This window comes from Haplochromis burtoni, unplaced genomic scaffold (assembly GCF_018398535.1).
Source record: "Haplochromis burtoni strain Fernald_Lab_line unplaced genomic scaffold, NCSU_Asbu1 Contig_129, whole genome shotgun sequence".
Taxonomy (NCBI): domain Eukaryota; kingdom Metazoa; phylum Chordata; class Actinopteri; order Cichliformes; family Cichlidae; genus Haplochromis; species Haplochromis burtoni.
The window spans coordinates 1,329,077-1,356,521 of record NW_024582490.1 but is presented as its reverse complement, the minus strand read 5'-3'; the positions used below and the strand labels follow the sequence as shown (position 1 = coordinate 1,356,521).

The 27,445-nt window shown below is 40.0% G+C and overlaps 1 protein-coding gene across 2 annotated transcripts in view; it reads left to right on the top strand.

Moving 5' to 3' along the window:
• The first annotated feature begins 307 nt into the window (after positions 1 to 307).
• coro2ba (coronin, actin binding protein, 2Ba) overlaps positions 308 to 27,445 on the top strand; it is a 43,338-nt gene continuing 16,200 nt past the window's right edge. Inside the window, exon 1 of one of the 2 annotated variants that reach the window (XM_005930434.3) lies at positions 308 to 625. In XM_005930434.3, the coding sequence (XP_005930496.1) occupies positions 611 to 625 (15 nt within the window). In that variant the 5' untranslated portion in view covers positions 308 to 610. Of the gene's footprint in view, positions 626 to 26,778; positions 27,365 to 27,445 lie in introns of those variants that run through there. The other variant, XM_005930435.3, reaches the window with a different exon arrangement.

The following is a 27,445-nucleotide window of genomic DNA, read 5'->3' as shown; positions in this document are numbered from 1 at the left end:
ACTTAGGCACACACACGCACACGGCAGATGACGTGCAGCCGGCTCCATGCCTGAGTAGCAGACTGCGACACAGCATCTGACTCCCCTCCCTCCCTCCGTCTCTATTTCTGCAGTCCTCTCCTATCCCGGGGTCTCTGCTCCCGCCTCCTCCCGCAGCCTTGCCTCACTGCTAATAATCAGTAATCTGTATTAGCCCATCACTAATCATATTGTGATAGACAGTGAGAGAGAGTAGTGCAGTCAGGCTTTGAGCACATCATCCGCATGTGCGTGTGTTTGTGTGTGCGTGCGGGCAGCTGGGGAGGGAGGAGGGAGGGGTGTATCTTAGCAGGGAGCTTTTCCCTGTTGTAGTAACCAACCACACGTCGACTGCCAGCCATTACTTCACTGCAGCAGCAATCAGCCCTTCCGTACTTAGTGAGCCAGACACACTAACCTGTCTGTCCCCTCCTCTTTCCTCTCTCTCTCTCTCTCTGTCTCTCTCCCTCCCTCTCCTTGTGTGCATATTCAGCAGAGCTGCCCTCCTCTCCTCCTCATCACTTTGCCACTCCTGCGGCATTGCTCTTTGCTTGAAGGGGACACCGGCCTGCTCCTCACCCACTGATTCTGCATGACTGTCACAAAGGTAAGACCGCTTCGGATCTGGAACAACTTTTAGGATCTCCACACAATTTGGCTCAGGGATGCGCTGAGGAGACCGAAAGCATTATTTTTTTCTCATGCATGTGTGTTTTTGAGTAGTGTTGGAGTTCCTGTATAGAAGCTGGTTGTCAGGATGTTGCTGCCTGAGGATGTATGTCATGTATGGTTTTAATAAGACTACAATAATTGACATTCTCTTACCCTAACTGCATTACATTACGGGTCAGCAACAGTTCATTCTGGGATGAGAAGTCATTCTTTTATCTGCATAGAAACTATTTAAAGTTCATTCAAAAAGTCGAAGATGCAATCCAGTTGGAGGCCTGGCGTCTAGTAACAAAGCGGATGCTTTGCAAGCTGTTATCATGCATGTTGGACTGATGTGGTGCTAATAATGGGCTGTTAACATGTTTGGCATGTTTCTTTCATTATAAAACATGAGAATCAAATCATGAGGTTGAAAGCAATTTGTGTTGTTTGCTAGCAACTGTGGGAATAAAGCATGTTTGAAAGCTCTGTGGTTGCTTTCACGAATAATCACATGTAACACTAATATGCAGAAACATTACTTTTAGCAAATTATAGCTTACATGGATGCTTAGTCCATGTCCTTCACATGTAAACACATCTCAACTGTTAGTGGCATCAGTGTGACTTCACCCTGATCTGATGTGCCTTGGATTATATTTACGTTTTTCCAGTGATTGGAGTGAAATAATCTGCCTAATGAACAAGTGTAAAAGTAAAATGCAAAAAATATTGTTCAGACATCAGGGGAACTCTAGCCTTATTAAGGATTAGACAAATCTGAAAATAAAGACTTTTTGGTTAAAGTTAGGTGAAGGGGTGGGGTTAGGCAAACAGAAATATGGTGGGAATAATGGTGCATCCTCTGGGGATATACATTTTGGGGCATTATGCTGTTCTCTCAACTGACAACAAATGTGTTTGTGTGTATTAGCAGCCTAAAGCTAATCTTAAAGTAGGGTAAGAGTTCATGTGCACCTAAGTGTGTGGTGGTGGTCGTAGTTTGTGTTGACGTTCATCGGCGACTCGAATCCTCTTAATCAATTTAGCACACAAACACATGCAGAGAGAGAGACAGACAGACAGAGAGAGGAAATTAGCACACCTTCTCCCATGTAGAGAATTAACCTGGACTGAAATAGATGACCTACTGTAGACATGGGATAATGGCCTATTTACACACACTTGTGGTCACACACCTCCATGTTCCACCAAAAAGTGTTGGTAATAGAAAATGAAGAGGTCTGCATTTCCAGGATGCAATCTCCAACACAAACCTGCACAGATTCACAGACAGTTGCTCTCAAAGCACAATTTTGCTGCCAGTGTGTGTGTGTATGTGTGTGTGTGTATGTGTGTGAGTGTTTGTGTGTGAGAGAGAGTTTGTGTGGGAGGTGTGTGTGTGTGTGTGCTGCTGCGTAGGTGGACGTTCTCCACTATGAGAACTGAAAGAGGAAAAGGTCAGGTGCTCATGTGTTGGCACTTAGCCATAACCAAAATCTGACTGTAGACAAGACGCAAAGCACTGAAAAGAAATGTAATGAATATGACGCTTTTTTCTTACCTGTAATTATGGAAATGATGTGAGGAGGAGGAAGTGAGAGAAAAAAATTGAAAAAAAAAACCTTGTTTTGCCTTTTTTTTTAAAAAAAAAAAAGGTATGAAAGCGTTTTACCCGGTGGTATCTAAACGCTGATGGGTGTGTGGGAGAAGAAGGGAGAGAAAGAGAAGAGAGAGGGAGAGTCTTGGGAGCTGTGTTCATGGCTCTGCCTGCCAACAGCAGAGAAGTCACCTTGGGAAGGATACAGGACAAGGGCCTCTATGCTGACGGGGCTAAACACCCTTCTTCCCCTCAGCGCATAGATGCAGACTGACAATATTGTGGACAGGAAAGCCTTGAGATTCCTCTTTAGTATCAGACCAAGATCTGCATTGCCTTTCCTCGCTGTTTATTTAAAAAGTGTGGAGCTGAAATAAGAGTGTAGCTATTTACACAGTTGCAGTAATGCTCTCTTTAAACAGCAGTGAAGCACAGCTCACTTATGCTGCCTCCTGAGCACCAGTATGTCAAAAACACAACAGAATGTGGATCATTTCTAAACATCAAAGAGCACATCTGCATATTTGATTATTAAAAATATTAATCAACACGGCAAGGGCTGTTAAAATCTATTTTCTCTATTTTAGTACATTATAAACATTTTAATCCTTATCCTATTAAGTAGGACAAAAGAAGAAATACAGTGGTAATATATGACTTTAGATTTATCTAACAACCAAAAATAGCTATACTTGTTATTGTTCATTCCATAAAAAGTATGTATTTGATTTGAGGGTAATGAAAGTTGTCGGAACTACAGGAACTCCTGGATGTAATTGAGAAACAGCGGTTGCTATGAAGAAGGTCCACCAACCAGAAAATGATCATTGTAAAGGTCAAAGAAGTGCGTTGCTTTCACATTGAGCTGACAGAGTGAGAAGCTACCGTTCAGTCTTTTAAAATGCTGACAGAGAAAATAGGTCATTGCACGTTTAAATCCACAGCCTTTGCTTTCAAACATGGCCTCACTGGACTGAGTTCTCTGTGAGACAGAGCCATAAGCTCTTAAGCTTTCAAAGACTGACACTTTAGAATAATTTCTTTGGGCCAAATGCTACCAGCTATTATGCTACCAAATAGCATAATACCTCAGATTGATATGATTTGTAAATACCTGAGGGCATCTCTAAACTGTATAACTTTATTATGCTGTTGGTTTACGAGCAGAATTAATGCCCTGTGTGCAACTATTCTACAGCAATATTTTTACGCTACAGAGTTGCTAAGGAGCAAGTGATCTACAACTTAGTAGAGTTATTTCTCAAAATGCAAAAGAATTATTTTAGAAATATCTACTCGTCTCGCCTTCATGTTTGTTTTCATTTGAAATCGATCCATCCCTGAGTTTTTAAGAGGTATGTACACACTGGAAGCAACTTGCAGCAATGTGGAGACTAAAGACCATAGATAGTGAAGATTTTCAGAAACTTCAAGCAAATAAACGCTGACAAAATTAAGTGGGTGGGACCCAACATAAACTTTTTTAATCAATTTAATTTTATTTATATAGCTCCAAATCACAGCAACTGTCACTCAAGGTGCTTTATATTTTGAGGTAAAGCTCTTACAGTAATACAGAGAAAACACTCAGATGATCTTCTATGAGCAAGCACTTGGAGACAGTAGGAAGGAAAAACTCCCTTTTAACAGGAAGAACTCTCCAGCAGATCCGGGCTCAGGAAGAGGAAACCATCTGTTAAGTCTGCTTAACATGTCATTTCTGTGGAGAGGTGAATTGAATTGCTAAAGGGGTGAATCAGAATTAAATAAGAACATTTCAGTTTTGCGAGCACACAAAATGTGTAGAGAAATGTTGAGTTTGTCAAAATCGCCAAATGTAGGTTTCACTCACTCCATTTGAAAGCTCTGTTGAAACCACCAGTTAAAATCGATCTTCGACTCAGTGTTCCATTAAATCAATCTCAACCTGTACTCTATTGTAACAGACACAAAATTTATTTTTCCTGCCTCAATGCTTTACTTTTATCAATGTTATAAAAATGCTAAGTGTAGCAGCTGTTATACAGACATACCATGCAGCACTGCGAAATTAATTATATTAATTTTTTGACAGTCAATATTAAAACATACCGTTTAAAAATAACAGATATTTTTTAACATATTTAAAATGAATTAAACAGTAAAAGGCAAACATTAGGTTTGTGAAGTCCCTTTTTAAAAACTCGATTTTTATGGCCGTTGCTATTTTATTGTTCTGGCTGCAAAACTGTATGCTCAACTTGTTAATCATCAGTCATTAGCCAATAATATCCCAGATAATCCTCCTTTCTGAAACATATGTACAACATTTGCAAAATGGACTCAAATTTTTATTCAATATAACCTAAAATAAGTGACTGAGGCCATGCCGTCAATAATAGTGTTTTCAGAGGTCCAATAGACTTTTATAGGTATGGAAGTACTTTTGCAACCACATGTAAGTGAGTCAGAAGACTCAGAAGCTGAGTCTAAAAATCAGTGCTGTGAAAATAAACACATACAACAAGTAAGTATGTACAGTACTGTGCAAAAATCTTGAGTCAAACGTCATTCCTTTATGTTTTGAAACCAAGGATCAAGACATATGAAAAATACCCACATGTGACCAGCTGTCATCTTCAAAGCAATACAACAAGCAAATTGCTTCCAGTGTGAAGCAGTTTTAGTCATCCTCGCAACTTTGGTTGTATTCAGACCACATTGCGTGAGTTGCAGTGCTCACTGTAGACATGTGACCACTCTGTTGCAGGTCAAGCACACAGAGACTGACCATTCACTATTGACCAGGCTAATTTAGAATCACAGATTAATCTATCATGTTTGCATCTATGGGCTTTTGGAGTAAAAGGAAGGACTGGGAGAAAACCCAAACAAGTACAGGGAAAACATGCAAAATCCACACAGAAAAGCCTCATTGTTATGAAACACTTTCTGATGGATCCCTAACAGGAAACTAGTGTTTTAGTGTGTTTTACCCCCAAAAAAAGAGAAAAAGAAAGAATAAATAAGTAAAGCAAAACATGTGCTTCTCACAGAGTAATTAATACACTTACAATTATACAGCATTCAATTATAGAAGTTTATTCAGTTTAGGAGTTGTATCTTTTATCTTCCACCAGAAATCACCTTAAAGATATTTTGTGGGTAATCCATTAGAGGTCAGCATACCAAATCATAAATGCTGTGATGAGTTATTTCACATTTTATCCACAGATTAGAAAATACATAAAAAATTAAAACAATGCTTTTCTTGAGCGAGCTGCTTCGTTCTGCACACAGCATGCTGCTCTCAGCAGGCAGCGCAGAAAGCATACTTGCGCTTGCTACCACATCAGGGAACAGCTTGAAATTATCATTACTATATCTGGACACTATGTTCTCATTTGCTGTGTGATTACGTGTCCGTCTGTGTGTGTGATGAGCCCGTGGACATAGATGGGATGGCACAAATGTGAACTGGCAGACGTGTTATGCGTAGGCTGATGGGAAACACAAATTACTATCAGATGAGCATAGAATATTAGAGATCTGGTAATACCAGCAAATGGGAAAAAAACCTAAACAGTTTACCTGCTGTGTTTTTACCTCAAAATTAAGGCTTTAGCCAAAAAAAACCCTGTGGCTCACAGCTACTCCGTGCTCAGACAGTGAAACCACTCTGCCTTTGGTTTGCTTCATAAAAGACCTCTTCAGAGTCCTCCAGCAATGCAGGGGGCAACAGACGCTCGCTTCAGCATTGATCGTTGCCCAGAGTTACCTTCCTGTCAGTTTTAGTTTTACTCTCTGTCCATAGGACACATGGGAGAGTCATATTAGCCACAACGGGAATTCTCTGTGAAAGAAACAAACCTCTTCAGAATACTGAGGTCACCCAGCCCTTGATCTGCCAAATGACCTCCAGCCAGAGACGCTGGGCAGTAAAAGCACAGATGGAAAGAATTCTATTTCAAATTTTAAGCAATTTCTGAGCATTTATCAGACTATCCAAATGTGCCACAGTGCATTAAAGAAAGGTACCACTTTAGAAATTTTTTCCACAGACCATTAGCACTGTTCTCTTGAATACCCACTTGATTAAAAAGCTGAAATCCCTTAAATGGTCCACTTGTTTTTGGTAAGTTACCACAGAAAGGGCAGTCTGCCAGGACTGGTGAGGGGGCAGGAAGAAGGACAGAGGGACGCTGAGGGAAGAGATGAGTGACCAAGATAGGGAGGGGCAAGAGCGGCCCCTGGTGTACCCCCTGTTTTGTTTTTTGGTTCCTTTACAGACCAGTAAAAATGATCCTCAGCTAACACCATGTGGTGATAAATGATGTCTGGCCCAACAGGGCACACAAATACGCTTACATCTAAATCTCAGTCCTCATAAAGTACGCGAGCGCACGCATATAAATGCACTTTAGTCTCAAGCGAAGGCTTTACATCTAACTTCCTGACACGAATCGAATATAATTCAAAGCAGCATTCCAGCTGTGTTGAGTGTGTTTGCAATTACATATCTGCAAACACCCCAATTATGAAGGAGGCCCACGCTGCTCTAATGTCAAGCACACATGTGGTGGGAAAGACGTCTGAAAGCCATTTTCAGAGTGTTTATGGTACAGCTTCTGCTGTTAACTGTACGGCAGTTAAGTCTCTTATAGCAGAAAGCAATTCCAGATCTATTTCAAGGTATGGAAGCTAGATATTTTTTTTCTCAGTAGACATGCTGATAATAGGGACTTAACATGTCCAAGTGAAAGAGAAAATAAACACTTGCTGCAGAGAAGGCTGACACACGCGCACACACAGAAATCCACACTCAAACTGCCTAAATTCTTACGTAGCGGCACCTCGCCCACCATAAATCTTAATTGAGTCTGATTTAGACCACTGGCCATTTGTCAGGGGTAATGTTTACCCTGCATGCTCACTAACTAACACACACACACCTTGACACACAGACTGGAACATTAAACTAAATGCTAAATCACTAACCTAGCAACACCAAAACCTGCTTTTCCTGAAGCAGGAAAAATACACAACAGCTTAGTGGATTAAGAATGCTAAATCCAGAATTAGGCTTTTTTCTTTAAATATTCACTCTAAATGGAGCAGATAAAAGAATTAACATAGGGGAGTAAGTTGCATGAGGAGCAGGAGCTGACAAAAAAAGTGTGAGAAAATAGAGGAAAATAGGGGAATAGTTGTGAGAAAGCCACAGAAAAGCATTCACCACAGGAAGACATTCAGATCTCATGAGCTCATTGCCTGTCAGAAAGCTTCCTTACGCTGCTCTGTGTGTACGTGTCGGTACGTGCAAGTGTCTGTGAAATCTGTGCTTTTCAATTCTGTGTGAAAAACCTGAAGTAGATTTCCAAAAGTTGGGAAACTCTTCTTTCCTTGTGTCACTGCATAAATCATTCCTCAACTGCAAACGCTTTCACACAGCGCAGGCTCCTTTATAGCAGATGACCTTCTTCTCAAAATATGACTTGAATACATTGGGCAAAGTGTGCAGGAGAAAGCTTTGGTGTGGCTAAGTTGGATATGAGTGTTCATTTTTAGATTCCCCTTTGGGAAGCTGCTGAAATGAAAAAAGCCAAAATCATGTGAAATTATTTGTGAACATCGTCCGGAGGGAGATAAAAACAGAGTAGAGGCTGACCATTATGAGCATTCCTATTCCACAGCAGCTGAGATTGAATGTACATCCCGTGTGTGTTTGTGTAGTCTGTAGAATCAACACATAGGATGTGCTTCCTGTTTGTAGGCCTGCGGACAAAGAAATAAGTAACTCCAGAGAGAAGGGGGCTTTACTTTGTAAGTGCAAGTGTGTATTGTCGAGTGTAAGTGGGAGATTGGTAGCAAAAACTATTCTCAACACTGTCCAGTGTGTGCAGCCTTTTTGTCAGATGTAAGATGAAATATTTCAGTTTCAAAGTAAAATGTTTAGCATTTATGGTGTATGTTTTTATTTATTTTTTGCGTGCATGGAGAAACTGATAGTAAGTGTTTTGAGCAAAGTATAAACATGGCCACTTTATGGGCAGCTTTATTGGGCCAACTGCTCATTAACGCACATATACAATCATCCAATTACATACTGTAGCTGCAACCCAGTGCATTTAGGCGTGTCAGTATGGTCATGTTAAGGTTCTGAGCAGAAAGGAGATTTAAGTGACTGAAGGTGGCATGGTTCCTGGTCTCAGATTGGCTCGTCTGATTATTTCAGAAACTGCTGATCTACTGGAATTTTCCCACACAGCCATTTCTAGGGTTTACACATGATTTGGGCTTGTTTTTCACCCTGCAATACTGGATTCTGACTTGATGACTTAGGAGATGCTGTCAGGCATTCATATGAAGATAGATTTTGGCTTTATAAAATAAAATAACTGGTTTGTGGTTTGAAGGCTTGACTTTGGCATTTTGACCATTGGTGGCTTTGTGCTTTGAAGAATAACTCACTTTTCTCTGATGCATCACTGTGATTGCACCTGCAGCAGTGCATGCATGCCCATGCAGGGCTTTGCAGTGGCACTGCAGACTCAGGGTGGTCCATTTTCTTGCAAAAACAGCAGCTGCCTTGAGACCAAGCTGTCATGGAAGTATCATGGAAACATTTTGCACAATGCTATCACATTCTTAGGTGTGAGGCTGACAATATCTGCGCTGTGTTATTCTTTCTAGCATGCTTGTGCAGGGACAACACACAATGCAGATGCATAATGTTTTGTGATTCAGGTATGATGCACTGGGACTGTCTTGTGTATGTTACATTTAAACATGCACATTATGCATTCCTGCAAACATGCTTCATACTTCAGGTATTCTATGCTGAATATGGCGGCACTAAAAAGCTGAGTGAACATAAGAGAGCAGTGAGTGAGGAGTAGGGCAGCTAGGGAGAGCACATCCATGGAGGATGATACTTCCACCCACACTCGCGCTCACACACACACAAACACTCAGACATTCCCCATTAGAGTTCATCGGGGTCAAATTCAGCTCTGTATTTTGCCCATGGGCACTAATCACAGTGTAAATATAGAGATTCGTTTCTGAAACAAAGAAAACGTTAGTTCTTTTTTTTGTGCCAGTTTCTTACCACATGTTTCTACTATTCCCACTCGTTTTCCTCTCATAACAATCTGTGTCACAGTCTGCTCAGTGCTGTTACAAATAAGACACATCGAAAGTATTCAAATGGATTTTAGTTAGGTCTGTACAAACTGATGAGCGAGCGCATCGATCTCAGAGTGTCAAATACTGCTGTCACATACTTGCGTCCCTGCCTGATGTGCTGGGTTTAGAGAACACTGAGATAGATCTGTGCCTTCCAGCTCATCTCACATGGACTATTTTAGTATCCAGCATATTTTGACCCAAACTACTACCTTCTTCTAAAAGTAACACGGTAGTTTTTACCGCTCAACCCTGAAGAGTGACTCAAAACGTAACAAATCAAAGCCCAAAATATCCTACTGCTGACTTTTTGATCCTTGAATGAAAACCATTAAGACACAAAATCCAATATTGCTAGAGCCTCAGCCAACCGGTGCCAAAAGGAACCATTATTGAATGACAGTCTTTCACCCCCCTGGGTTAAGAATGTGGTACAGCCTGCTCTCATGAAAATGGGATGAGAGGGATGAGAATAGTTGCAGCTTCCTATAAGCTCCTTATAAAGGCTGCAATTCATGATGAAAGCGTCAACTTTAAGGCACACGTAAAGCCTTGTGTGTCAGCAGTTTGTTACATGAGTTTAGCCAAAGCAACACATTTTAATAGTAGGGCTTGTTAGAGCTCAGTTGTAATTTAGAAAGATCAGGAATCAGGAGGTGGAGGAGAAAGAAAACAGCGTAGCAGAAACCTGAGTTCAATTTCAGCAGTCTCTCTGACTATGGAGTGGTAGTGTTGCTTTTTTGGTCACATTTGTGTCATTTGAAACATGAGGTAAAAGTTGTTGGGTTTTTTATGCTATACAAGTGACTTTTTGTGGTTGGTGTTGTATTTAGACAAATACAACCCCCGTTCAAAGTAAAAATCTACAATGAGGCAGGTAAACTCAGTGCCTAGATTCTTCTCCTACAAAGCCATGTTATTGTAATAGATGCAGTATGTTTTAACAGTGTCTTGCTAAAATACGAAAGACCGTCCCTGAAAAAGTTGTTGCCTGGATGGGAGGGTGTACTTATCTAAGACTTCTATATATCGTTCAGCATAGATGGTCCTTTTCCAGATGTTCAAACTGCCCATTTCATAGGCAAAGTTCATTCATTTTAAATTAGCTTTAGGCCAGAGAAGAACGTGCCATTTTTAGATCACGTTCACATACAGCTTCTTTCGGTGACAGAACTTTAACCTGCATTTGTGGATGGCAAGCTGTGTTGATGGACAGTGATTGCACACGTGCAGTGATTTCCATGACAGAATTTTTACATCTTTTTAATGCAGGGCCTGAAGATCACCAGTATCCAGTCTACCTTGTCCTGTGCACATAGAGATTTCTTCAGATTCCTGGACTCTTGCATGATTTTGTGTACTGCAGATGATGACATAATGAGATGAAGTCTTTATAGTTCCAGGTTTTCTGTTTATGAAAATCAGCTGTGTTTGTACCTAAATTTGGTGTCCCTTTTTGGAATTGGTGTTTTAGGTTTACAGACAGGTGGTTTAAACAGAGTATTATCTTCTGAAAGGTTGGCAGGTATAAAAATATGAAAATAAGAATCATATGGATGATTACACCCTGCAACAGGCGGCCAGAGAAGTTAGTAGCTCCTCCGTATAAAAATCAAGGAAATACATTTATAAAAAATCATTAATTTTATGTTTTAATGATCTCAAAAAACCACTAGTTGGTGCACTAGGTTAAGTTTTTTTTCCCTTCTGAGTAATATATTTGTGGTCCGCAACATGACACTGTACCACTGGTTTGATTTATAGTAGAGATGGCACGATACCACTTTCTTATGTCCGATACCGATACCGATATCATAAATTTGGATATCTGCCGATACCGATATGAATCCGATATAGTGTTTTTTAATCAACAAAACTGTTTTTTTAAAATATCTTGCTGCATTTTGCAAGTCTGCAAGTTCATACTCAAGTTTAAAACAACAACTACACTAAAGCTATTCTGTTATACCTGTATGCAAAAAAAAAAATTTCATAGTTCAGCAATACTGATCAATCTAATAAACTTAAACCTACACCATCCTCCCTATTCTGGTATTTTAAAGAGTACTTAGCGTAAATATTAAGCAACCTAACTAATAGGGTTCCAACTCCCAGCAACAACAAAAATAAATAAATAAAAAATAGGGAACCACCCCTCACGCCCACCTCATGATGCTTAATCGACGTAATCAACCTTAATTTGATGCAGTGTGAAAAAAAATGCACAGAAATCAATTATTTTTCAAGAAATTTTAAATAGATTCAACATCTTTCTTCAACAAAATTGCAGACTGCACAGATGGTACCTTCCCAAAGAAAAAGTACTATAGCTTACTAGGGTATATATATTAGACTTAATAGTCACTATATACAGTAATTGACTTCTATTCATTTTGCATCAAATTAAAACTTTGGGTGTCAGATAATTATTTATTAAAAGCTCAGACATTTTAAATGAGAATAAGAAAGAAAAGTATGTCTTGTGGCCCTGTTCAGTGTAAAAGGGCACATCGGCCCCCCTGGCTAAACTTTGCTAGATCCGCCCCTGCACAGTTACCAGCCGTCAGCTACGTAGAAAAAGATCCTGGTGTAGAAAGTAATATTAAATAAATTCTAACAACAGCTTATCAAGCTTAAACGTGCTGCTGTTGTTCAGCCGCTGGTTTGCTCTTTCTGGTGCGAAGTGGGCCAAAAACAAAGACGGACTCGCGACAGAAAAGCTGATCAGCTGATCATTTAAGCAGTTTCACGATTGAAGTACCAGCCGGAGAGCGAGAGGCAGTCGCTCGTTAAGCTTAGCGTGGGAATGCTTTACAAACATTCAGAGATGGACTTACACGCTTGCTTTACTTCTCTCGGGGATAACTTTGTCGGAGATGAAATGCAGCGGAGATTGCATTGTAGCGAAGCTCCAATGCTATCCAGACCACGACAGGTCCCGCATGCCACAGCCGCTCTATCACGTGATGCAACTGCTCCAGACGTGCTAACGTTCTGCAGGTGAGTTACGGCGTGTTGCAAGTTTTGTGAGGTGCTTTCGTGATATTTAATGGATCGGATTACATTTTTTATTTTTCTCCGATATCCGATCCAGTCATTTAGGTCAGTATCGGACCGATACCGATACGTAATATCGGATCGGTCCATCTCTAATTTATAGCCTACTGGGATTTGTTTCACAGAAGATCATCCCAGATTTTTTTTTTTTTTGCCAGATATTTTTGGTCACAGCTGAGAAACGTTGGTATTAATGTCAATTGGCTCTTATGTTTGGAAAAATGGTTATTAACTCCAAGTGTCTGGGTTTCACTTGCTGTCACTATAGCAACTCAGTGGGCATGCCAGTCTAAAAAGGAACAGTACAACAATTGAGGCGGGAAACAAAGAGCTTTTGGAAACGATTGGGCTTTAGAATTCATAGTTACGTCAAATATGAACTGCTGCAATCGTTGATAGCTCTTTAATCATTATCATTTATGATTACTGTAACACGTTAGACACATTTTTCTGGCAATCAACATATTTTTAAGAAGTTATTATCTTTATGCAGTTTCTACAGAAAGCCCAACATTGATCTTAATTTAAAGTTTTAAGGAACGAAAAATCTTTTTTGCTAGACACATTTATAATGTTGTTCTCACTTTTTAATAATAAGATCTATATACTTTGCACTAGACGACACATAGACTGTAGCTAACAGAATTCCTATGGGCACCATATGTTGACTTACTGTATGAATTTTCCTTGTCTCTTATTGTTTATCAGATGGATTCGCCAGCTGAGAGCCAGCTGTGTCTGCATTTCAGCTGCTAGTTTTTTTCTCCGTGGGTGGTGACTGCAGCTGGGAGGATTCACTGGGTCTGTGCTGATGCCATTTATTTATGTAGTTGGTTCGTGGAGAGAGATGAAGTAGAGCGTAGGAGAGAAACAAAAGAAAAAAAATGGCTACTTAAAGTTTCACTTGCTGGGCCCACGTCCTCATTTGAGGCTTGAGACTTGAATTGAGCTGCAGTTTGGGGAAGGCCGGAAGACCTGGCAGATCCCCATGTACTAAATAGAAGTGAAGAAGTTAAAGAATTAAAAAGAGGAGGGAGCACGGTGGGGCACGAAAACGAGAATGAACAGCTTGTAGAACTGGGGGAACATATATAGATGAGAACCGGAAGGAGTGTGTTTGGAGGTGTGGTCCCGCTCCTGAAATTCAGATACTTTATCTCCAATTATGTTTGTAGTTTCTTTATTTTGATACATGGTTCATACATTGACGCGTCATTACCTTTGAGTCTGGGAACCTATTAAACAGAAATCTGTGGATTTGTTTTGGTTATTTTGCATTTTCTGAAAAATATACATAAATTATTCTTTAGTGAATTAAACCTAAAATAATAAAAGAACCAGTTTTATTGTTTTAGGTTTATTATTGATTATTTCCCTTTAACTCAGGATTAAACCTCTTCTGGGACACCAGAAATCCCCACCGATAGCCATGGTTAACATAGATAATCCCCAAGTTAAAAGAATGACGCATGGTTAACATACTGTCTCGTTACATTTGAATTAAACCTGCAATTGTAATTCTATTAAGCCATTAAGAGCACCACCACACCTATGTTTTTGGCTGTAAAAATTTATATTTTACAATATAACAACCTTTCCAATGCCCCTGACAATGAAAAGTGGGATTAATGAATAGCAATGAAGCAATGATTCCACAGCCTTCACAGCATATAGGAAACAGAACATAATAGAATTATAAGCCTTGAAGTTTATCTTAATTTAGGATATCACATATAGCTCAATTAACCCTCATCCCTACAGCCTTATTTCTCTGCTACCACAGGAAAAAGTAAGGTATTTGCTGGTTGAAGTTCCCATCTATCAATCAATAAAATCACATCACTGCAAAACTCTTAATGGTTTGGCAATAGAAGCTACTGTGCCCTTACACAATTGAAACCATAGCAGATAACATCAACATTTAAATGACACAACTTGGAGGGACAGAGAGCTTACCAGGACTGCTGCTGATATCAGCTGCCTTGCTCTTGTGCTGACAAATTAGGTGCAGTATTTTGGCTTCGGTTATTTTGGTGCAAAACAGGTGCACAAAATGAGAAAGAAAAATAACTCAGGCCTAACTACTACAGGCAATGCCTGGCAATGATTTTTGACCTAAATGTACTTTCTATCTACTGCAGAAGTTTTTCAGGCACATTTTTCAGTCTAATTTTAGTATTACAAGCATAAACTAATGTGCATTTCTATGCAAGAACACTGAAGTTTATTATTTTGAACTTCCGTGGAAGATGGACTCACTTTCTAATTCATGGTGAGTTCTTGAATGAGGTTGGTGTCAGACATATACAACCTCATCATTGTGTAAATAGATTAAGATATGTGGAAATTAAAAGGGGATAAACTTGGCTAAAGTATGACTTGGGAAGCAACCAAATTAGCATGTTGCTAATAGAGACTTCCTTATGGATTAACATCTAAAATTAAATATTATTCTCCATAGAGCATGGTGAAATTAGGTCTGTGCTTTACATATGGCCTTTAAACTGGGACACATACTGTAGCGTAGAAACCTAATTAACAGACTGGCAATAGAAGGATCGATGAAACAGACTGGAAATATGTGCATGAGTGACTGAGCTTTTAATGGATAGCTAACACAGTCCGTGGTCTTACATAAACCTCATAATAAAATTCGTCAGCACGGGAAAACATGTATTGGACATATGGAGGTTTGCTTATGCAGAATGACAGCAGCATGAGTGCTATAACCCTGTGGTTGGTTTTCTGTTGGTGATCTCTTCAGCACAGTGGAGGCTCAGAATTAGGTCAAATTCACAACACATTAACCTTCACCCTCATATGGGGATACTGTCGTTTCAATGTAGCTTATGAAGCTCACACATAGATCCAAAGGCGATTACTGATGGCTGTTTCTGCATGAGCGTGGTCTTTTTTTTTGTAAGAAAAGGTCACTTGGCTCATTTTCCTTTATTTCTGTCTTTCTTTCTTCTTTTTCTCCTTTTGTTAAAACCTAAAACTGAAGAAGACATTATTTTGGAGGCAATGGAGAAATGATCCCGGATATGCAGAAGTACATACAGGTTGAGATTCTGTATGTGAGAGTCAGAAAACTGAGGAGATGGAGCAGTACGCAATAATCTACGTTGGCTTGATTTGTATCCTTGTCTATTTGGACTGGGGATATGACTTTGAGTCAGCTATATTTCAACATGCTCACTGTAGTAGAAAAACTCATTAGACGTCCTTCCTCATGACTGCTGCCCTGGATAAGTCGTAACATCTGGAACTTCCCTTCCCCCACATTGGTGCCAGAATTGCTGAAATCTGTCTGTCTCTTTGCAGCTTGCAACTTCTTTGTATGCTGCTTAACAGACTGTTGAATTCCTAATTTGAATTTATTTTAAAGTTCCATAAAAGAAAATCCTCTATATTGATATGCTCTCGTTTATTACTGTTCTCTTCTGAAGTGACTCGGTTCAATTTCTCCAGCACTGGCAAACCACAGCTCACCTTTTCCTGGCGATAGTTTAAAAGGAAAGACAGTAATTTTTTTGGTCCTGAACTAAATTTCTTTTTATATTCATATCCTTTCCTAGTTTCCTAGTAGCTGTCATTAATTTGTGGACCTGCTCTCCCTGTGTATTAACTATTTTATTCAATTTGATGTAACCAGTGCTTAATATGCAAATTTAGCCATCCACTGAAGGTGCTGTTCAAGCACAGCCGGAAACAGAGGAAGTCATGAAACACATCAAAAAGTGACTGAAACACATTACACAGCATCCCTGTAAACAAAAACAAAACAAACAGTTATTCAAATTTAATGATCACAGAATTCTGATATGAACTTAAGATCAGCAGGTGGAGAAAAAAAACAAAACAATGTCTTGCATGAACTGCTTCATTAGAGGTAAATGGAATTGGGGCCAAAAGTTGACTTTGCATTCATATAGGAAAAGAAACCAAACTACACCAACCAGACATGAAGACCACCTGCCTTAACTGTTGGCCTGCTGGTCCCCCTTTTGCTGCAAAAACAGCCCTGACCTGCTGAGGTATGGACTGCACTAGACCCCTGAAGGTGTGCTATGGTGTCTAGTCCCAAGATATTATCAACTGATCCTTTAATTCCTATAAACTGCATGGCACCCATGGACTGGATGGTTTTTTTTTCAGCACATCCCACAGATGCTTGATTGGATTGAGATCTGGGGAGGACAGGTTAAGACCGCTAACTCATTGCTGTCCTCCTCAAACCATCCTGAACTCTTTTTGCTTTGTGGCAGGTAGCATTGTCTGGCTGAAAAAGGTACAGTCTTTTCCTAGGGAATACCATTTCTATGAAAGGTTGTACACAGTCTACAGCAATGCTTAGGTAGGTGGTACGTGTCAAAGTAACATCAGGCAGGACCCAAGGTTTCCTAGCAGAACTTTGCCCTTAGCAGAACATCAGACATTTGAGCCAGCACTGTGCGATCTGAAAAACTGACGTCTATCTTTGTCAACATCAGGCTTCTAATATATCGAGAATAGGGAAACAAGCGATTTACAGTTAACTTCAATTTCAAACAAAAGCATGGAGGCGCTTTTCTTTCCAAGCTCCTTAGACTACGATGACCTGGATGACTGAGAACCTTCACAGACCAAAGCATGGATGGATAACATTAAATATTACAGACGTTATTGATAGTGATGACGGAGGTACGTGGTGCACTCTGGGAGGATCTGCATCCTGTCTCAACAGGATGCAGAACAAATTAAACCCTGGAAGTAGCCATAAACTGATTAAGAAGAATCAACATGATGAACTACTATGCGAGAGGCTCCTGTACAAGGACAATGTTATCTCATTGCTCTGGATAACTATATCACACAAATAGCAGCATTAGCTTCTGGTATCTGTACTGTCACTAATACAGAGTTAGTGTCGCCATCACTCTGATCTAAAGCAAGATATCTCAACAACTGCCATACAGAGTGGAAAGGAAATGTTGAGGTAATTCAAGGTGACCTCATGATTCCTCAGATATTTAGCACTTACCTGTCTTCTTGTGTAGCCATCATTAGATGGGAATATTCACTTTTACAGAAGATAAACAAATCAAAAGCAATTATCATTTTTTATGAATTGTGATTCAATGTAGGACATAACCGCACGTCAGCACAGGGAGATAAACACATTTTTTGCCTAAAGGCCGACCATGTAATTAACATGTGATTGCCTAAGTGTTAAATATACATTGCAGCTTTGTGGGTGCTCCTTTATTTAATAACCTAAATGTGACCTTTCAATTTGCAGTGTGATTGGCTTATCTGTTAATGGACAAAGTACTGACTGACATTCAAACATTAAGATGACTTATTTGTTATTGGGTCTGATGGATATTAGAGCTTTCTCACTCTTTCCCTTCTTGCATTCATTATCTTTAGCATTATCTTCAGTATTCCTACAGCGTGAACTAGTCTCGCCAAGGTTCAGACAGTCACTGTCTGCAATGGAGAAGTCCTTGGCTCGGCAGATGGTCTGGCACTTCTCTGTCTAGGTTTGCTTTTTCACGCTGTTCATCTCTCCAATCCTGTGAAGAGAGACGGAGTGAGAGAACGAGCTAGTGAAAGGACATAGGAGAGAAAAGAGAGAGCGAGACAGACAGGGAAAGATCGAGGAGGCAGTAATACCAAAAGGGTGTTGAGTCCGTCCTGTGCTGGGTGCTGACACAGTCGGGCAGGAGTGGCGAGCATACTAAAGCTCTGCACTTCTGAACCTCAAAGCTGAGCGCTTCATCCAATTTGGAGTGAGTAGCTTTTCTCAGACATGTGAAAAAAATAATAAATACACTGTAGGCCTTGTGTGAGAAGGAAAAATCAGACGAAGCAGTTGATGGATTGATGTTTTTATGGAAACTGGTGGCTGGCCATCTGTTTCAGTCTGCCCATGTTGTAGCATCTGGTTATTTTTGCCTTCTGTTTTTTATATTTGCTTAAGAAATGTTGCAATGCACAATAATAGGCCAGGTTAGGCCTTTCTTCACTGGAGACTTTTTGGCTTGACATTCTAATAAAGCACATGTTTTACTCATAATATTCACGCCCTTTTTTGTCTCTGTAATTTGTAATTCTAAAACTGAAGCAGCTTCTATTAATTCACATCATTAACGCTGGTTTCTCATGCCAACATGTCGAAATGTCTCCTATGGCAAATCCTGGTTATAGAGTTGTTTTCTGCCAAGTTTTGACTACGACTTATTTAAACTGATAGGAAACCAGACAAGCTCTTCTTTGTGTTTCTTCAGTGGGTAATCCAGAAATGTCTATGGGTGGTGTGCAACTAATTTTCTTCAATCCCCCAGTGTGAAAATGCTTTGTTTTGCACTCCACAACTAGCAAAGAAACAGAACACCAACAAAACAGCTCATCCACCTACAGTCTCTTAACTCTTTAGCATCAGACAGAACTGCTGTTTGTATCTGACTCAGAGGAGGGTGGCTCTGTGATTAGCACCGCTGCCTCACAGCGATGGGTTCACTGTGGAATTTAAATGCTCTCCACTAAACACAACTTTTCTGCAGGAGCTCCAGCTTCTCCCACCACCCCAAAAAACCTAGGTTACATCTCCAAAAGACCTAGGTGGCTGCCTGCACAGTGGCTGCCCACTGCTCCTAATGAATATGATGGATTTAACGCAGAGAAAAACATTTCACTGTAGCAAATCTAGGCATGAATAGCAACTTTCATCTTCCCTTGATTGTGGTGTCAGGTTCTTGGCACTCTCCAAGCGCTGGCATAAATGCCTGGTGATCCAAACCTTCTGCAAGTCAATATTCCCCATCAGCATTCACCAAAAGCAATACCTTAACAGATCTGAAATCATAACTCACTCACTGATTAATCACTCCACAGAGCTGTTCCTGTGCTCTTGCTTCAGCGATGGATTTCAATAATCTGATGAAAGTGTTCCTTCATCTTCTGTCTCAGACTCTGTGCCATTTTTATTTTTTCCTCCCCGTTTTGTATCGCTGCCAGACGGCTTTCATTTCAGAGCTGATGCGATTCGTGCAGCGTGACATAAAATAACTTTTGCCCATACTGCTTCTGTCAAAGTTCTTTAAACACACAGGATGAATTGGTTTATCTGTTAGCTTTACACAAACAGATGTTCACCATGTATGAGATAACTCTTTATTGTCATTGCACAGTCATACATAGTACAATAGTACAATGAAATTGGAAAACTGTCCCAAGTCAGCACTACGTACAACAACACGACACGGTAACTTAACTTATTAATAAATTGAAGAATAAGTGTACGTGTATTGCACACTGTTATTATAGCACATTCAGTATTATTACACCTTCTTATAAATATAAATATTATTATTGTTATTGGTGCCCTGTTGAGGCAGCGCGTGCTGTACAGGTTCTTCTGGGAGAGAAGAGGATGTCCAATGATTCTTTGGGCCATATTAATGATAAAGGATGGAAACTGTGTATGTATTCAAACAGACTGTATATAGGCTGGGAGTAGTCGCTGTAATTTCAGCCATTGGTTTGTTAAGTCCTGTTATGAAGCACTGACCTGAGACTTTTTCCATCCATCCATCAATTTTCTTTATATGGTGGTTATATGGTTTATATGGTATATTTCTTTTAACAAATCAGTAACCAAAGGAGTCGCCCCCTGCTGGCCATTAGAAAGAATACAGGATTAAAGCACTTTTGCACTGACCTAAAATGTTTTATGGATTTATTAGGTTAGTATTACTAGACATTTGTCCTTTTGCTGGATTGCTGTCAGGATGTTGTTCATTAAATAATGAAGCTTAAGTGCTTTTTTGGTGATAATATTTTAATCATTTGATGGTACAATAGAGAGGTTTGAATACAGAAAATCACGCTCGCTGTGTATGCGCATGTGCTGCAGAGCAGGCAGGTGGTCTGACAGAGGGGAGTTAATCTCTGTCTGGTAAGAGCCTCCTCTGCTCCTCCTCTCTGTCTGCTTTTTCTTTGTTTCTTTAAATATTTCATCAGTCTCTGTCGCCCAGCCTGCCCTTTTCTTTCTCTTTATTCTCTCCTTTTCTGGTCTTCCCTTTCACCTCAAATACCTTATTCTCTCTCTTTTAGTTAGCTTTTATCTCTATTTGCCTTTCCCCTCTGGACCTCCAGTGTCATCTTCTGGTTCTCTCTCTAGACTTTTCCTTCACCTTAAATCTGCAGCCCCCTTCTGTTATTCAGGGTGTGAGGCCCAGATCGCATCATTATGCTCCAAAAAGCATGTGGCAGAAACTCCTGGGGGAAAAAGAAAGGCAAGCACAGAGGGAGATTATTAATTTAGACCTTTCTTCTTGGTTTTGGATGACTGACCTTATAAGTGGTGCAGGGTAAAATGTGTCTCTGGTTTGTGTTTGTATGGAAAATATGGCATGTGTTAGTAAGAAGGATAAGCAAAAAGGCTCAGAACTTGTATCTGAAACTATATCAGAATATCTAAGAAATAATATAGAGTGTATCCATAGTAATTACATTACCTGGACGATAGCGCTACTGCTGATAACAACCTCCTTTTACCCTCCGGAGGGATAGATGGATTCCGGGACACCCACTTCTCCGTGTACTTGTGCTCTGATAAGTGCCCTTGAGCTGTGTTTCAGTGTTTCCTGTCCATGGGCAGCGTGCTCTTTGCATTACAGCTGCTTAATGGGCCTGGCTAAGAGCAACCATTATCTGGGCTTCTGCATCTCCTGTCATTATTCTGAGTGATCCCCTATCATCAAGAAAGCACACTCCAAGAGTCACACAACACTTGTTGTTACTGAGGCATTGACAGAGATGGATTCAGTGAGTTTCATGATCTGGTTACTATATGCCAAGACTAAAGAAACTGCGAGGTGTTCATCCTTGGGTATTGGCCGTGTAGGAGCCATATGAGTTGTTCCTTTTTTGACTAAGTGGGTTGGTTTAAATGGACTCACTGTATTGGTGCACGGGTGTGGGGCGTGTCTCATGGGTGTGGTAGATGATAAATGTGGTTGCACTCACCTGTTCACGGCGCCTGATGTTGATGAGCAGAAAGGTAGGGTGAGCATGAGGCAAAACTTTCTGTTGACCGCAGCTTGAGCGCAGCTTGAATGATTTTGATGTATTTTAACTAGAACTTAATGGTTTTTGTATATTTATGCACTAATTGATGCCATAGACCAAATTGTAAGTTGGCATAGTAGTTAGGGCAGTTCTTTGTGAGTTGCAGTTATTTGTTTGTGCAATTTGTTTAATAGTTAATCCCATGTGCTGATTTATATATTGGACAGTTGCATGTGGAATAAAAGGAGCAAATGATACAGAAGTGTATTTTATGCGTTTATTGTTGCGCGTCATCTGTGTCCTCATGTTTAGCCTGCCGCGGCCGTTGGTTGAGCCGCAACAGGCCGAACTTTTAAACGAATGTGCCTGATTTATTCGGTCCTGTCTGATTAGTTACAACAAATATTTCCACAGATATGTTTTTCTCTCTACCGTGGCTTTTTAAGATGCCGTATGTCCACTTTAAAGGCTTTTGAAAGCTGGGGTCTACTGTAGCTTTATATGGTACACACGTGGAGTTTATGTAACAACACCCCACCTCATGGATACACCAGCTACTATTGGCTGAAATGCTGACATGAAAAATGGGAATATTTTGCCCCTTTGCCCAAACCTCGAGTCTTGCTGATGCTTTAATCTGTATTCTTCACTTTCTGAGAAACTCCAGAAATGATATAATAGAAATTAATGAGCAAGATAAATGGGAGCCAGTGAGTTCCAACAGCTCCTGTGACCCTTCTTTTTAACTGATTGAAATTAATGCAGGCTCAAATAAAAGATTAGCTTTCCAACATTCCTGAACAGGCCATCTGGAAAATCTGACAAAAACTCCAGATGGGCCGATTCACTTTAGGCTGCTGGAGCAGGTGTGTTAAATCTATTCTGTTCTGTTTTATTTTATTCCATTTGCCGCTCGCTCACAGCTGCTGTCCTGTGCTGCCTCTGCCCTTCCTTTACTTCTGTAAGTGTTAGGCTTCAAATTAACTTTGCATTCATGACTTCTGTGAAAACAATCAGAGTGCTTGCAGCGCTTTTTCTGGCTGCATCATATATTATACTTCAGTTTTGAGGTCATTTGGCGTGTCAGTGTGCTTATAGTATCTTGCAAGTCCATAAAGGAATGACGGGCTAACCTCTCATTTCTTGACAGCACATATTTTCATTTGGGATTTTGATTCAACTGCTTACTTTGGATCTGTATAGATAATAAAATGCATGTAAAAGTGATGAAGAAGTCCTGCACTCATCTTCGGTGACTGTCTTATCGTAGCTCTTGTTGCCATCTGCTCAACAGCTATGCTTGCTACCAGGCAAGACAGGCAACTGCTTGTGTGGGGCCCCGAGGGCTGTCAAACTTTAAAGTACAGCACTGGAAATGTGCGAAATTTGAAGTGACGTTAGACAAGAGCTGACTTCCCTAAGGGGGACCCACTATTCATTGTAAGTGGCACGCATGATTTTATTTAAACAAACCTAATAACAACAATGAAAGCCATCCAAACAAAATGAAGAGGCGTTATCCTTATGGGAGGGGAAAAAAGAAAGAAAAGACACGAAAAGGAAAAAAAGCAAGACAGTGGCAAATAGAGCAGATAATAAGGGTTAAATATGATGCTAACTAATTGCTGCTACTTTAGCCTTAAATGTGGGGGAGAGACACTTGAATAACATAACAATACACTAGCATCACATTATTTCATTTATTTACTTTGATGTTTAACATTAGTTAACTTAGCAGAGCTAAGCTAGAGTCTAGTGTGTCTGAGCTCTGCTGGCTGATGTGACCGATCTGTGAATCTAGAAGTGAGTAGTTACAATATTAACGCTTCATAACCACTCAGCTCACCCTGGGGCATTGTTACTAAAATACCTGTCATCTCTGCAATTTCTAGTTTTACCTGTCATTTTATAGGACTGTGTTTGACCTTGTTGCTGTCAGATTATTCATCAAATATTTGCGATGAAAGCTGGTTAGAGGGGTGCTTGTGAATTTTTGCATAGGCCTCCAACAGACACCAGAATTCTCGCTGCATTGTGTTTGATCAGATCTCTGAAGATGGCTGTTTGGCACTAGCTGCTGTTCTAAGCTGCTGTTTGTGGGGAAAAGGGAAAAATGATGTCCTTTTGCATTTAGGTCATTAGATTTTAGGGCTGTGCGATATGACCAAAATCTCATATCCTGATATAAAACGTCTATCATCCCGATAACGATATAAATCACAAAAAAATTAATATTTTCTGTAAATTCTGTGAATCTCGGGTAGGTGAAGTGTTTCCAGCTGGGCGTCGTGTACCTGCAGTCGAGTGTTTACTTTTTCACGTGATTCCGTTTATTTTGAAAATTCTTAACAGGATCTTGAGCTTTATTGTGAAAGGTTTATGTGGAAAATAAACAAGCGGACGTACGATGGTGTTACCGTCGCTGTTGGACAACCCATAAAAACAGGCGCTTGTCTGTCCATAGTGTGGTTATATTAAATATAAGAGAAAGGGAGAACTTTAAGAAATTAATTTAGCCACTACAGTGACCATCAAAAAGATGAAAAAAAATATTGCCGTAAACAGTTTATTTTGCGACACCACAAAACAAACAATAGCGTAAAATGAAACTATAGACGTTTTTATATCGTCATCTGATATATATCGTTATATCGAACAGCCCTATTAAATTTACATGGTAGTATATTTATTCTTTATTCTTCAGTTAATAAAAAGATGTAGTCCACCCATCTGAACTGGACTAAATAAATTTGGGACAGTTTATTGTGATTCAGGTGTTTATATGGAGGACTTTTATCCAGTTTTGGCTTTTAAAACAGCGATAATTAGTATTATTATTGCAATGCTAAGCTTTAAGGAAATGTAGCCATTGTTTTCAGCTTGATTTACTTGATGCCCTTCCTTATCTAGAGCCTCTGCAACCAGGCTAATCCCACTTCCTTTGACTCAATGCAATGCAAGTCCAGCAAAATAATCAGAATTAACTCTATGCTGGAAGAAGTATTCATAAAAACTGTTTACTGATCCCAAAATAATTCTGTTAGACCAGAATGTGGGAGAGGATGTGCGTTTGTACTCAAACGTATTATTTTACTTACGCAACTAGCTTAGCTTCAGTCGTAAACATGTAAGAAAATCTGCATGAGGCAATGTTAGGATCAGCACTGCTGCTGTAAAGAAGATTAACATCAACCAATGATGCGGACTTTCAGCTGATAGCGTGTAAAATGGAGATACTTTGCTTCAATAATCTGCAGCTTCACAGCACACAAAGGCCTTTTTATAACCTCAACTGTCCCATCAGGCATCGCCATAGCACTGTAGAAAATATTTTAGCACTTTCAGCCAAGCTGTGATACTTCCTGTGTGACTCAGAAATAGAGAGCCCACTTCACGCTGAGACACATTTTGGCTGAAATAACCAATAGTAAAGCTCTCTTTTTGTGGAGTTTGCTCCTCGCAGAGATGGGAAATCATCATAAATGACTGTACAGTGTCAGTGCCAAGGGAAAGGAAGAAAAGACCAAACATGACACGGTGGCTTGACAGGGCTTCAGTGTGTCTGAGTGACAGGACATGCAATCTCCCCGTGGATTTCCCTTTTGTGTCTCCTGAATGGGAACGCAGATGGTTCTACTTCCTTATTTGGCACCAACGCTGATAAAATCCTGATTGGAATATTTGAACCCTATCATTTGATTTGGTGTTGTATGGATTCCTTTTTAGGGTTTATTAGGAGTCAAAGAGCTGCTCGTTTCACTACTGCTGAGGCCAAAATGAATATTCAAAAGAGTTTTTATGTAGCAGTTAGACAAGTAGTTTCAGATTTTGGCAGCTATTTAACTGAGAAACAAAAATCTGCTATTGCATATGAGGGGGAAAAAAAACCCTCAGAAAGACAAGAGGGGTCTGGTGCACACAAAGAGCAGCAGCATTGTCTTGAGGCAACATGTAAAAAGCTCAATAAACACACTCTTCTCTCTGGAGTGCTCTGCCTTGCAGCTATGAACACTATACTGAATGTATACTGGTACAAATAGACAACAAATGGTCAGGCATGGATGCAGGTGCAGAAACCAGCACAACATGCTCACACGAACACGCACCAAACTAAGAAGCCTCTGGATGTCTCTTTCACACTGAGCCCGAAGGGGCCCGTCCACATTTCAAATACACAGACAATCATCGAGGGAGGCAATTTTCACTACAACACCTGCTTCAGTATCGAACTGACCTTTTAGAGGGTGTATGTAGTGAAAGAGTGGAAGCTTGCACAGTTATCTCTATTTCCATTAAATCCTTAAATATTCTGTAGGTTGCAGACATTTTTTTGAGTTTACCAGTGTTGTTAAAACAAAACCCTTGAAGAAAAAAATGTAATTTTAAATGTAATCATCTCTCCTGCTAGAGTCGACTTAAATGGGCCATAATCTTTCTACTTTCAGTTACTAATTAATTTAACAGGTTTTCATTTTGTATATCAACTGTTCTTCTTCTTTGCCTTCGCCGCCGCCTATCCATAATCTTTGTCCAACAACAACATTTTATCTAACTCTACCACCCAGTAATCCATTCATGGCACTTTATAATACGTTTTTTTTTAAAGTTTGTTACAGGAAATTTAAAAAAGAATTATAATATAAGTACATTAAGTAACCCAGCAGAAAAACAAAGTATGAAAAAAAAAAAAAAAAAAATTAAGATTAATCCACGCCATAATACAGCCCGCACCCCAAAAAGTACAGCTGCTCGTTATGTAAGGTGGGAAAGTGCTGTTTGTTTTTCTGCAAAGTTACCAGTTATGTGCTGACATGGCATATTTAGAAAGTAAATCTGGTTTGTTGCAGCCAAAAACCAAACAAAACAATATTACATTCAATCACAATCAGTTTTTTGTAGTCAGATGCCCACTTAACCATGTGACATTAACGTGTTGGCCATTTTGGACATGTGACACGGTAGGTTCAAGGAAATAAGCAGTCACACAGCCCAAGATATTGGATTTGGGAAAAATAAGTATTTCGTGACTGGATGTTGATTGGCTGCCAGAAGCTGATGAGCAAGCACTTGGTGACAGTGGGAAGGAAAAACTCCCCTCTGCACAAACAGGCTCGGGGAGGGGCGGCGATCTGCTGTGGCAGAAAAAAGGCATGCTGTGGAAGAGAGCTAGAGCTTAAATATCTAGATAAGCTGGATGTAACTGTTTAATTGAAGACTTGTTTAATTGTGGTGTCTTCATTTCTTGTCTGTGAATATTTCAAGTTTTACGCAAAATTCCTGATTGAATTTTACTGTTTCTGTTAGCTACAAAGTCCACAGTTGGGAGAAACGAGATTAAAAGGAAAAAGATATAAGGGCTGAAAAACTGTAAGCGTTGCTGGGAATCCGCCAGAAAGGCCTTCTGATTCCAAACAAGCAGTGGGTGGGAAAGGAAAGAGGATGAATGGGTACTTCTCTGCTAGTCTGCCTGAGCTGGAGTTTCAACTGTAGTGGACACAGAAAGAGATGCAGAGGGCTGACTGAGTGGCAGGATGGAAGAGAAGGGTAAGAGGAAGAGGAGGGGGGTGCTGGCCCCTCAGCTATCAGTGCTCGTAGGAGGAGAAGAGGGTGGGAAGAGTGAATTTTAAAGGGGAGGGCTGAGAAAAACATGAGAGAAGGAGGTAGAGTAGACACAGGCCGCCAGCTTACATTCGGAAGGGAAGGAAGGAAGAGAGAAGGTCCTGCGGCTTGTGTAGATAGGAGGGTGGATGTTTGCAATCTCAGAAAGCAGCAGGAACACTGTGACTGGAGTGTCATTATAAGGACACTTGTAAGGTAAGGCGACATTTTCAGGTGTGGAATTAAAATATGTGATGTTAATGAAATATGAAAGTGGTGAGAGTGAAGTTTATATGA